Source organism: Triplophysa rosa, linkage group LG2, assembly GCF_024868665.1.
Source record: "Triplophysa rosa linkage group LG2, Trosa_1v2, whole genome shotgun sequence".
Taxonomy (NCBI): Eukaryota; Metazoa; Chordata; class Actinopteri; order Cypriniformes; family Nemacheilidae; genus Triplophysa; species Triplophysa rosa.
Window position 1 is genome coordinate 21,713,236 of NC_079891.1, and position 14,137 is coordinate 21,727,372.

The 14,137-nt window shown below is 37.3% G+C and overlaps 1 protein-coding gene across 2 annotated transcripts in view; it reads left to right on the plus strand.

Moving 5' to 3' along the window:
• dab2ipb (DAB2 interacting protein b) overlaps positions 1-14,137 on the plus strand; it is a 147,680-nt gene that overhangs the window by 37,103 nt on the left and 96,440 nt on the right. Inside the window, exons 2-3 of one of the 2 annotated variants that reach the window (XM_057349228.1) lie at positions 2,103-2,224; positions 4,233-4,359. In XM_057349228.1, the coding sequence (XP_057205211.1) occupies positions 2,103-2,224; positions 4,233-4,359 (249 nt within the window). Of the gene's footprint in view, positions 1-2,102; positions 2,225-4,232; positions 4,360-5,835; positions 5,927-14,137 lie in introns of those variants that run through there. The other variant, XM_057349243.1, reaches the window with a different exon arrangement.

The window sequence follows — 14,137 nt, forward strand, 5'->3', positions numbered from 1 at the left end:
TTTTCCTATCACTGCTATTAGGATGATACACAACTCCACTCCATTTCAGCCTGTCGATCTGACTGTTTCTGCATGCATTTCAGCATGCCTTTGTGACATTTCACTGTGGATGAAGGACCATCACCTGCAGCTGAACCTTGCAAAAACAGAACTGCTTGTAATCCCGGCCGACCCAAAGACTCATCACAACCTCTCCATTCAACTAGGCTCATCAACCATCACACCTTCCAGAACGGCCAAAAACCTGGGAGTGGTAATCGATGATCAGCTAAATTTACCGGATCATGTTACCAGCACCACCCGGTCCTGTAGATTCCTCTACAACATTAGGAAAATTTGACCTTTCTTGTCCGAGCATGCCACGCAAGTCCTAGTCTAGGATATTGTCCAGACTGGACTATTGCAATGCGCTACTGGCTGGACTCCCAGCTTGCACAACCAAACCTCTACAAATGATCAGAATGCAGCAGCAAGAGTGGTCTTCAATGAACCGAAGAGAGCACAAGTCACTCTTCTCTTCATTAAGTTACATTGACTCCCTATAGTCGCCCGAATCAAATTCAAAGCCCTGCTCTTGACCTACAAGACCACCACTGGTTCGGCACCCCCATATCTTCACTCGCTAATACAGACTTATGGACTTATCCAAGTCCACAGACTTATCTCTACGCTCTGCAAACGAACGCGTCTTGTAATGCCATCCCAAAAAGAGAAAAGATCACTCTCATGTACCTTCTTTGGATCTGTTCCACATTTGTGGAATGATCTACCTGCTGCTACAAGATCAGCAGATTCTGTAGCCATCTTTAAGAATCGGCTGAAAACACATCTCTTCCGTCAACACCTGACCGATTAGTTCTGGCTTCTGTTTCTTTTCTATTCTTTCTATCCTTAAAAAAATCCTTTGCTTTGTATACTGCGGTAGGCTATATGAGACCATTTTTAACTGCACTTATGCTTTTTGTTGTCCTTATGTTGTTTCAATTGCTTCTATTGTTTACCTCATTTGAAAGTCGCTTTGGATAAAAGTGTCTGCTAAATGACTAAATGTAAATGTAAAGACATCTCCAAACATGAAGAACATCTTTATTTACTCACCCTCGAGTTGTTCCAAATCTGTTTAAATGTCTTTGTTCTGATGAACAGAGTGAAAAATATTTGAAAGAATGCTTTTAACCAAATAGGTATTGGCCGCCATTGACTACCATAGTAGGAAAAAGAAGATATTTTGGAGAATGTAGTTCTGGGGCACTTTTGACTACCTTTGCCAAGTCAGAGCAGAGGTGACCAAGAACTGTTTGGTTACAAGCATTCTTCCAAATATCTTTCTCTGTGTTCATCAGAGCAGTGACATTTATACAGATTTGGAACAACTCGAGGGTGAGAAATTGATGACATAATTTTTATTTTTGGGTGAACTGTTCCTTATAACAATAGACATATAAGACTGAGAATATATACAGTAGCGATATAAAGGTATTTTTGAGGTCATTTGACTGCAGACTTTGTTAGCCTGTCAAATGTTAGCTCTAAACACAATTCCAACAAAGTGACGGCCAAACGTCAACTTAAGTATTTCACAGTGAAAGTCACCATAAGATCCAGAGATGTGCATCTGGACTGCAAACGAGAAGAGAGTCCAGCAGCTTTTTTCAATGTTCTTAAAATTAAGATGTAAATACATCTGCACCTCATATGCGACTCACAGCTGAAGCAACACAACAGGAACCATGCTGTAATTCACTTTAAACACACTTTCTATATCAAACGCAAATTAAAATGACAAGTTTTCTTACTCTGTGAAATATTTGGAAATCTCGTCGCAAAAGCTTGCGGGCAGGGGGCTCATTACCATATAAATGTGTTCCGCTGCTCTTGTTTCATTTGAAAGATGTGTTTGCTACAGGTTGAGGAGCTGTGACATCTTTGCAGAACTTGCGAGGTTTTGCTCGACCCTTCGAGCAAATGGAAAACCCAGACTTGTCTGTAAATACAAGGAGTCCAAACAAGCGGACAGCATCTGTCAGCGTCTTGTCTGTTTTTCCAGGTGCTTTTTCTTTGTCATTGCCATTATTCTTTCTTCTGTCCCTTCTTTCTATCAGATATGAGTGGACCTCCAGGTCACTGGATGTCATGTGGTCACCCGTGTGCTGAACATGCTGTGTGGAACCCCAAGTTCTGTGTGGTCACTGACTATCAGATGCTGCTGCTGGATAAGGAAGAGGTATTAAACACAAAAACACACGGTTCACGAAAGAAAGAACGAACGCAAGAAAGAAAGAATTATTAATTTATTGTTCAAGTATGCATGCTTGCAAGCGCATGGGAGCATATAGCATGTTAGCAGCATGTACTGTGGTTTGTCATTGTGACATGTGCAGAAGTGTGGAACATCAGCAGGTTCTTTAAAGTCCCTGAGCTCACGCTTTGCCGTGGCAGCCAAGGTGCCTGGCAGTGACTTACAGGGACAATCAATAAATGGCCCCTACTTGCTAAGGATTCATGTTGTATGGTGTGGTCGATATAGAGTTTTCTGCTCCCTCATAGCTCACGGATGTCAAAGCTTGTGTTATCCGCCAGAGAGCAGCTCTAAAATACGTCTCCTCTCCTCCATTACTGAGCACAGAGTGTTGAATGGCTTTCTGCTAAAGAAAAGACTGTTTCTCTCTGTGAAAATGAATCTGCATACACACATGCAGTATACATAAGTACATATACTGTATATGTGTGTGTGCATGTTTTAAGATAAAAAATGACATACAACATGTGACATACAAAATGACATACAACATGTTTAGCGTGTGTAAACCCAGCTAAAAAAGTAGGCTAATATATTTGTGATTAACTGTCGTCTACATTCCTATGTAAAGTATATTCAGTAAAAAATATATAATCTTGATATGTTTAGTATTAACTGAATTAGACCATGTCATTGTGAAACGTTGATGCGTATATCTCAGAATGAAATTTTGAGACTCAGACGTTTAGCCTGGTTTTCACATACATAGTCATATTTATGCAGCATAAATGTAAAAATGCATTTTTGTACTTATTATTTTAAGTACAGTGAAGTCCTTACATGAACCTGTAACTACTGTAGTTATTTGTAATCCCCAAATAACACACGGTTATCTTTATATGATGTTAAAAATCTCAAGCTGTTATCTAAAGTTTGGATGGTAATGGAAATTACAGGGACATTGAATCTGTCTCATTTGATAGCTCTACAGAATAAAAATGTTTTCTTCAGATATCATTTTTTATAAGATTTATACATCAGCAAATGCACATTTGATCAAATGAATAAAAATGATGTTTTATCCACAAATGTATCTTTCTTGACATTTACATTTTTAGACTGCAACACAAAGGCCTATATGTACTTACAAAAATTGTACCTAATTTTGGAATAGAACAGCCATTTACGTCAAAAATGTTTTTTTCTTTAACTGACTTTACTCTACAAAAAGTTTTTTCATATAAAATAGTTCCTGGTTGTAATTTTTGTGATGATAAATATCACTGTTGAAAATACACGTTATATTGGTCTGTACTGTCAGGAATCCAGATTGTTATGGCTGAAATTTTTTCTAGAGGGCAAATTCATGGTTGGCCATGAAAAGAGAGACGCACAGTAGCACACACATTTGATAAGTTATGAGTGCTGAATGTGTGCTGGACTCTGGGGAAACAGGATTCTGGAAAGATAAGCAAGGTTGTAGACAGTTAGCTGCCCAGCTGCTTCTTTACTATGTGATAATATTAAAAAAGCTTTATTGGTGTGACAATATATACAGTATACATAAATATAAAAAAAATTAACACTCATAGTCACAAACAATGCCAACTGGTAGACAAAACTTCTGTTGTTTTTATATGCGAATGATTTAAATGACTATAGAATAATGGGCGAATGACAAAACAGAAAATTTTAAGAATTTTTAATAATATTTATATATGGTATTTACAAAAAAGGACATTCCTAATGTTTCCCAATAGATACAGTAAGTACAGACACGCATATAAACACATTCAATACGTAATTCAAGTAAATGGAAGACAGTAATTAATTCTATCCATCTGGGTGCTTGTATTTAATTGAATTCTTCATATATCGCTGCCTCTAATTGTCTTTCTGTCTTCCATTCGGATTAAATGTATTAAACATGAGATGAGAAGGGAGCCAAAAGTACAAATCAATGCTGTCTATCTTCTTCATGTGTCCACTCCAGATCCACCCTCTGTTCCTGCAGGAGAAGAGAACTGACACCTGCCGATCCAGACTGCTCCGCCGCACCATCAGCGTTCCCGTGGAGACGCAGTTTCCTGAGTTTCAATGCCACCTGTCAGTGGACAACTGTGAGTGTCTGCTGTATTCCTGCAGTACTTTATAAAGCGACAGGAGCTCATTACAAATCATGAGAAGAGCTTTATGCTTGTTGTATTTATTTTTATTATTATGAATAGTTGACTAACTTAATTGTGCAATCTGCTGGCCTCCAGTAATGATTTACAGTGTAATGAAGATTCACTCTTGCTGAATCATACTCAGTCATTACCTGTCATTTTTATTGTGGTCAGCAGAGGGCGGTATTAACTGCAGTTTTTCGGTCCTTATGAAGAGAAGATTTTAAAGCAGAATGTTTAGAAAGCAAATTGTGACACTCTGAATTCCCTTTAAAACGGAGTTATTTATTGGTCTGCAATAAATTCTTGTTGGCATTAGAAAAGAGACAGCAGTTTGATACATTAAACAGGTTAGTGGTGTGTTATCAGGTGTAGCAGTTGTTATCGTTGAATGACGCAACTGACCAATCAGAATGAAGTTTTCAAGAGCATTGTGAAATAAGCATAATCACTCCTTAAACATAATAGAGTTTGTAATATACTAATGCCAGTGGAATGTAACACCCAAGCTGTTACTTAAATATGGAAATAGTGAAAAGCTGAAGTTAGCTGTGTGGTTAAACTTTAGTTTACAGACATGCTTAAAGACTGGCGGTATATGACTACTGATTTCATCACATCACGATAAATGCAAATTGTGCACCCTGAAATTCTCTGAAGTTGGAAGTCTCGCAAATAAACACAAACACCGACAAGAAATATGCAGAAACTTTAGTAGTTTTTTTCTCAGACTCAGTTAAAAACATCAGACTTGATATTAATAGTGTTGTGCTGGCTATATCATTTTTTAACTTTTCTAACACTTTTTTTGTACCATGCAGATAGATAAAAGAGTAACTGAACTAATTCTCCCAGCTCCTGATCAAATCTCATTTAGATCCTTCCTTGTTTTACATCAGAGGGAACGAGAAAGCAAAACGGTCTTTACTACCCCTCTATTCGATGGGACTTTTTTCTGAGTAGAAAAAAAACTTTCTGAGCTACTCTACAAAAATAAAATGCATGCAGTAAAAATAAATGTATTAAATTGTGACTGATGAACAGCAGCCCATTTAATGTTCATAATATGGGCTAATATTGCAGTATGGAGCTCTAGCTACTCTATGCCAAATCCCACTTAAATTTCAGTAAAGATCTGAGTTAATGTCATTGTCAACGCATGATTTATTATAAATGCCACTGCGTCTTTAAGAACTGAGAAGTAGGAGCAGAAGAGAGAATGGGACTTAGTGGAATAGGTGATCAACATTCACATCGCATTCCTCCATTCTCTCTCTCCCGCTCTGTCTCTTTCCCGCTGTTTCTCTTTCTCAAACAAACATAGAACAACAGTTGGGGCACAGTTTGGTCCTCCACACTCAGAGTGAAGGAATACTCTCTCTCTCTCTCTCTCTCTCTCTCTCTCTCTCTCTCTCTCTCTCTCGCCTGTTTTCGGCACTGTTTTCAGTTGTTGGACTGCAGTTCAGCATCTGTGAGGTTATGGAGTCTGTGACAAGCCCTGAATCGGAGGGTCATTCTGGTAAGTTTTTACTCGCAGAAAGTCCTTTCATTGGCTGTCCAATGCATATTGAGAACAAAAAAAGCGCTTTAATTTGCAAGATTAAGTCAGATTGAGGTTTAACATATTGGAATAAGAGCATAGATATTTTACATATACAGTATATTATCTGAGCGTTTTGTGTTTGTGTTTTGTCACTTGATCAATTAATTTGTTAAGGTTTGCTATAGGTTTGGCACTAAATAGGAAGTAAGGAAATCACAACCTGCTGAATTGTACTGTATGTTTTGCTTGCTTTGCGAGTGGTTTTATTTTATTCATAATAGAGACATTATCACACTGCTCTTTTGTGTTCTGTGTAGCTGTTTGTGGACTAAGACCTTTTGATCAGAATAAGTTAGTCAAATGAGTACAAATAGACTAGCTAAGTTGCAGGTATTTATCTGGTTTTATAATGATCCTAATGTTGCCAAAACTTTGCATCTTTTTCTCTGTCTGTCCATGTCTAATAAGCTTGTTCTTATAGCTTCTGGTTTGATTTGATGCTTTTTATCTCACACTCTCTCACCTTTCCACTCCCGTATTTCAATCTTCTCTGAAAGAACCATTATTTGAGTATGTTCCATTGTCTGTATGCAGAGAGTGTGGTGCAGAACTGCTGGTTTACAGAGAGGAACATTTGCGCTTTTGTCTGGAAGAATGTGGTTAGCTGAATGAGTCAAGCACTAAAATATTTTAGAAATGGGACGTTCAAGGTCCAACTGGGCTGGTACACTGGACAAAGAGAGATATAGAAAGATTACAAAGGGAGACTGCAGATAGAGTGGTAATAACATGCATGCATATGAATACAGACAGAAAGAACAAGTCTTACACGCCAAAGGAATTCATCACACAGTAGTTGAGCTTAACATACACACAGGCCAAACTTCAAAATATCCCAAAATATAGCCTCAAATGACACAGTAGAACGGTCCTCCCCTGGTGGAGTATGCCCTCCTATAATTTCGTCCTCTGCCATGGAAACGCATTACTACAAATGTGCACGCTGTTGAAAAAATGAATAAGTTAAAATACTTAAATATTACATAAAACATTTTTGTTAATCAAACCCAAACAACCGTTGTAATGCAATTGATGTTCATTTAAAGCCTTTAAACCTTTATTGCTAGACACATTCATAGAACTTCATGAGGCAGCCATAAACAGTATGTATTGCAAATAGTATTTGAATGTTTCATTTTTATTTTAAAAGAGGGAATTAAAAGCTTCAGGATTAGATAAAGAGCCAAAACCGTTCATATCTGTGTACAATCGAAAGCAATTATGGAAGTTAATGTAAGAAGCATTTCATACTGTGGAGTCTTGCTTATATCTTCTGTCATCTACTGCAGGTAAAGTGGAGAACCACATCTGATATAGAGGATATGATTGTAAGAGAATGTAATTACAGATAAGAGAGTGAGCAGAAAGACTGATGAAAAACATAAACATCATTTAAATACTTGTCTCCTCTGCCACCCAAGGACATCTAATCATGTCTCTGTTATTTAACATATACATGTAAGCAGGGTGCTAATTCTATGCTTTTAAAGTCTCATTACTTATCTACAGGAACTTGTTTATACTGCATTCTTAATCCCCTTTGAGACCTATCGTACAGTATACACTATATATACTCAGATGTAGTACCAGTTAGCAATAGACAAAATCCTATCCTGATCAAGTCACTGAAATGAAAGGACTTGCGTTTATTGCTATACAAAACAGAAGTGACAATAATGGCATATAACCTGCACTACATAAATCTGAATGAAAGTAGGTCTAATGTAGATCTTAAAAGTAGATCTTCTGACAGGTAATGTAGCTTACTAGACTAACTGTACAGTACGTTGTCAACAATTGTTAAGATTAATTCAAAATTCCATAGATGTGCATACAATCTTAAAAATAAGGGTGCTTAAACAGAAATAGATTGTAAAAGCAGCATGTATGTCTCTTCTAATGTAAATTTGTCAGGTTTTGGGAGTTTGCTAGAATATAAATCAAAGAGTCAGAGTTTATAGACACAGATTCAAGGTGTTTTGGGAGATGAAAAAGGTCATTTCTGGAGAGATCCCTGGCCCCTTATTGAGATGGAAATAGGTCTGGATGCTTTTCGTCCTACTTCACTTTTTCTTTCTGTTTGAGTGAAGAGGAGGTGAGAGAGGAAAGTGGAGCAGGAGAGGGGGAATTACTACAGTTTTTCACAAAGTGATAAACAAGAAAATCATTCTTAGTCATTCTCTCTCTCTCTCTCTCTCTCTCTCTCTCTCTCTCTCTCTCTCTCTCTCTCTCTCTCTCTCTCTCTCTCTCTAATCCCATTCCTCTTTCTTTTTGACTCCCTTCTGGCCTGTGGGAGCTACATTCTGTCTGCTTTGACACCAGAGGTCTCTCTAATTATTAGACTAAAGTGTGTGTGTGTGTCTGGGTGTGTGGTAGTGTGCGAGCGCTTTCATCAAATTGAATATCTTGAGAAGAATGTCTTTATATTATCTTTTGTCTGTAGTTTTATCTTTAGGGTGTTTGTGCGTATGAGAGTTTTATGAGACTTCTCTACTCTGGAGTTCCGACGTCTCAAAGGGGGGCGTCGTCATGGAAACCCAAGAGAACAGATAAAGTTTGATGTTGAATTGTTCAGCTCTTGCTAGGGCCTTAATAAGCTCTGTTAAGACGCCCGGGGAAACATTGCCACCATCTGCTTGTCCAGCAGCAATGTCTTTATGTCTGTGCCAAGTCTGCGGGTACTTGAAACAAACTTTCAGAGTTATTTTTATGTGTCCATATGTCCATCATTATGCATCGATGCACGTGTATGTGTTCATCTGCACTGCCAAACGCTTTTGTATGTATATTATATATAAAAATATACCTCAAAAATCTGTGTGAAACAAAAAATTTTGCGATGTTGCTTAGTAATAAGCTGATAGAGTGAGGGAGCGAGAGAGAGAGTGAAAGAGTGAGAAAAAAAGGTTTAATCAACACTTCTCTGCTTGAATGTGACAGTGCTATCACATTCCTCTTCAAAAACATATCTAATCTCAGTCTGGGCAACCTTCCATTTATGCAAAGTAGCATTCATTTCTGAAGAATAAGAACTCCATGAAAGAATCAAATAGTGGATCAGATTGCTAAGATTATTGAAGCACCAAAATAATCAGTTCATGTTTTAAATTAATGATTGCGCGAAGGACACTTCTTAAAACTATGAAACATCCAATATATCGGTTTAGAATAGTAATCATGGAGAATAAATAATAATTTGAGGATTTTTAAGATTTTTTGTAAGTTTTATGAAAGCATTGTTAAAATAAAAGAGCAGTAAAATCACTTTGGTAACACTTTATTTTACGGTGCCCTTGTTACACGTTACATGTATTTACTGTAGTATTTACTATGAATTATGCATAGTTACATGTAATTAACCCTGAACCAAACCCTAATCCTATAAGTACAAGTTTATTTTTATTATTCAGTACTTAAATGTATAATTACACTGTAACATGGGCACTGTAAAATAAAGTGTAACCATAACTTTTTATACTAATGATTTTTATACTAATGTGTTTCCTTTAAAAAACGCATAACTTTTGCTACAATGCCCCTGATAGCACACATACATCTCGGAGACGTCTATTTGATGTCTGCATTTACATCTTCAAAGCTTATTTTGTTATTGTTTGCTCATCTGCAGTACGACTCTGAGACGTTTCTGTCAGATGTCTTGAATGCTGTGTTCACACCAAACGTGAAGCATCACATTCCTCACTCTATATTACTAGCGGGATAGTTTGTTATTTTTATGCTAGTGACGCATAATACATTGCGCAACCGGGAGTGTCTTCTCGCTCAAGTTGAAATTTTTATAACTTGCACGGAAGACGCGCGTTCACGCCGGCTTGATTCTCGTCGCGAGTTTGTGTCTATTCCCATCTTTACATTGACTCTGTATGTAATTTACTCGCACAAATCGCTTAATTCGCGTTTGGTGTGAACGCAGCATTAGATGTCAATGATTTAGAATGTATAAGCCACCTCAGTGTTCCAGTGTTCTATCTGACGTACTTCGGATATAAGATATTGTCAGATCGTTTTTATTTTCATAGCAAATAAATAAGGTATGCCAATAAAACTCAACTGGACTGAGTTTAAACATATGTTTGTTGCAGAACGGTAAAGATGAAAATATGATATTCTCAGTGTCTTTTATGTGAAGGGGTTTAGATCTGAGCGCTATGATTTTAGTTTGTTTGTTAGGAATCCTGCTGTGCCAGTTTCTGCATATGATGTGAGAGTTCATAGGAGATCCCTTTTGTGGAAAAAATGACAATTTTGTTGAAAAAAATTAAAGAAAATATGTGAATAATGTGAAAAGTCAGAAGTATTGTTTTCCTTATAGCTTCAATTTCATTTTATCTCAGTGGTCACAAAACTAAATAAAAGACTTTATGTAACCCATTAAAATGACATGTTGCAACATCTATTACTGTTTGCATATATTAGATAGATTTTGTATCCCTTGTTATATTTTGTCTCTGTGCTTTGTAGTTCTGCAAGTCAAGCTTGGTAGTTTTGTTTGCATGCTTTCAAAAATTGCATAGCTGCAAGGGACTACAAATTCCAACCCAATCCGTCGTACATGTTGAGAACAAAAGGCCTGCAAGGACGCTTTTGTTTAGAGGTATAAAAAGTGCTGATTTGGATTCTGGTGAAAGGAACATGTATGACTGGTAAGCGTTTTCCAGATGAGGAGCTAATCACTTTTGCAAACGGCAAACACACAGACTCTAATCCTCCTTTCATCTGACCTCTTTTCCTTTCTTGTTTGATTGGTGAACATGCAGAGCGGGGTGGATGGTGATCAATGTTTGAGAAGTTCACTGTATGCAAGGATGTGATCTCATAAAAGTTTTTTTTTAAATGTTTTTAACCATGTCGAGCATCTATCATAAGCTTTTATTGCTAGAGTTGTTTAAAGAGGGTCTTTAAGCCAGACGTCCAGCTTTTGGAGGGCGATTCCTCTTTCCGTCTCCCAGGTGGTAAATATAGGAGTCTCAGACATTGGAATGTTACACTTGTGCGGTTCCAGGCGGGAATGCAGGTGCTCTGCCATTTTTCAGCCTGTGGGTGGACTCTTCCAGAACAGGCACTTGAGAGGAGGCCTGGCCTTTCTCACACGTGCTCAACCCACTCCTCCCGTGGGTCACGCACAGGGAGGATTTGTCTCCGTGGTGACAGCTGTTGACATTCTTCCTCAGGGCAGAGGCTGCGGAAGGACTCTCAAAAACCTTCATTCCTACTATTGTATTGGAGGACAGTTTCCAGTGAAAGACTCTGGGCTAAAGAATAGTACAGTCAGTGATGTGTGCTTTTGTGGAGCATCCGAGTTGAAAAGTGATCTTAGACGTTTCTTGTTCTGATTTTTCTGTTCTTGATTGTTCTGTGAACAGAAAGTGACATTAGGATTGGTTTTTTTTTAAAGGAACTTTATCGAAATTAAGGTTTTCTAAAATGTCCTGTTTACCCAGTACATACTGATTGCAGTATGATTCACATCACACTTAAGGTCTTTGCACATACAATCCGAAAGTCCGACAGTTCGTATGCGTTTTTTCGTATTTGGCTCTCGTTTGTGCGGTGTCTCTGAATGGTTAAAAAAGGCCACTCAAAATGCTTGACGGATGCGAAAAACGCAGCAAATCGAACCCGGTCCGAATTTTTTTATGACGGACGAAAATATCAGTGTGATATTAGGCAGTGTGTAAATGTGATTGACATAACGTGAGGTTGTATTTATTTTTTAACGTGCGGAAATTTCGGACGAAAATTTCGGACTCAATGTGCAATGGCCTTTATTCCGTACTATCTACAATCATGCATACACAAATGCACCCACACAGTTTTTTTCAGGTTTTCTTAAAGGAATAGTTTACCAAAAAGTGGAAATTCTGTCATCATTTACTCACCCTCTTGTCGTTTCAAACCTGTATGACTTTTTTCTTTCGCAGTGCACTAAAGAAGATATTTTAAAGAACGTTGGTAACCGAACAAAGGCGCTACCCATTCACTTCTATTGCATGGACACAAAAATCTGATTCTGAAACCAATGCAAGTCAATGGGTACCTCTGTTGTTTGCTTACCAACATTTAAAAGAATATCTTCTTTTGTTTAATGCAGAAGAAAGAAAGCCAGACAGGTTTGAAATGAAGATAAATTGAGTAAATTATGACAGAATTTTCATTTTTGTGTGAACTATCACTTTAATGAAATAAATGTGTTATTGCCTTGGTCGATTCAATTTGTTGTTACTTAAGTGAGAGAGATTTTAATTTTTTTATTTCAGATTGCAATAAGCAATGCTATCTTGACTAGTTATAGTTGGGTTTATAAAAGCTGTAAGCCGCTTAATTATAGTGCTTGGCATAAATATGGCGCTTGATCAAATTTCAGTCTTCAATAACTAAGGGAGTGTATTAAAAAGGTTGCCGTTGCCGCTGTATGAAGTACTATAGTGTGAACTCTTGTCAGTGGTAGACGGCAATGGTTAGATGTTCATTAACTTCACATGCATTGCTTCAGTGTCATCAGAGTCCTGATTATACATGAGGTTTATACAGTGTTTACCCAGCATGCGGTTCTCACCCTGACAGCAAAACATGAAAATCTCCAGATCCAGAGGAAAGGCCTGATTATTAGTGATGAGTGCACAGCTTGTTAGTGTGGAAGGATGAAGAATGCAACTGAATGAGAGTATGAAGAGGATCCTCGGGAATGCACCATAACCCAGTTTTATGTTGTTAGAAACGCTGTTGTTATATTGATAATTAAATGGAATTGAAATTGAAAGTTTTTTGATTTGTGAGAACAAAGTAGAACAAGAAATTGTGGTTGCCATACTTACAGTTTAGAACTCATTATATAAAAAATCAGACTATAGAACTCTGTGATTGACCACACTGTAAAAAAATCCTGGAAAACGGGAATTTTCTGGCAGCTGGGACGCCAGAAATAAACTGTAAAGAACAGTTTTTCTCCCGTAAAATTAAAAGTTCCCATTTTTCTTGTAAATTTGCTGTCTTTTTCTGTAGTTTTACGTTTGTTTACTTTATTTAAAAAACACAAAACAGTAAAATTCGGTAAAATTAAACATTTTTTACATTCAAGTCAGATTAGGTATTTAAGCCATTTATATTATGAAACAAAAATATATGGGAATAAACTGAAAAATATAAGGTGATTATTAAAGGCAGGGTAACCGATTTCCGAATTACGCTTTAGACAACTGAGTCGGGCCGAGTACCAAAACAACCTTGTAGCCAATCAGCAGTAAGGTGCACAGGACGGACATTAGCCGAGCCGAGCGCCGACGAAAGCGAAAGATGGGGGTAGGGGTGTGTTTGTTTTGGTGACTTGAACATCAACAACGGCTAAGAGAAATCGGACACCCCGCCTTTAAGTATTACATTTCCACCCGTGCGTACGTATATTGGAAAAGTACCATTACCTTGCTTCAATATTGAAATATTGTAATATAAAAATATGTTCTTTCAAATATATATGAAATTATTTACTATAATAGCAGTTAATACTGTATATAGGAAAATATATTTTCTTTGCAGAAGGGCTCTGTTTTGTTTTGGATTTAAACTTATCTGTCAGTATGAAGTAGTATAAATTGTATTCTAAGGGAGAAATCTAGAGAGAGGTATGTGGAAGAAAGGGATTTTTACACCTTTTAAAAATAGCTCTCAATTTAAAATACATTTAAATTCATATTAAATGTCACTCTCTTTCTCAGTGTTGACAGGTCTGGTCGGAGGAAGGGCGAGTGATGGAGATGCCTCAGTTGTTTTCATTGACAAATGTTTCTTCCAGTCGGTGAAAGACAGAGGAAATACGAGACACTGAATATTTGTGTTGAGGGCTGTAAGCACAAGCACGTCTTCCCCAATATTGATCCCTATGGGTTTTCAATGACAAATCCTTAAACTTTTACATTTGACTCCGTCTTTAATATTTAATTATATTCTAGGATGCTAGGAACTTTTTATGTCTCCCTCACATAGAAGTGAGTGTAATGATTTCTTTTAATGCAAGATCAGTTTAACTTCTGCTTCTAGTCTTCTGTTTCTGTTTTCTTGGCTGTAGTAGAAGTCCTGATGTCTTTGCCTTCTCAACCGCAACCTGATTTC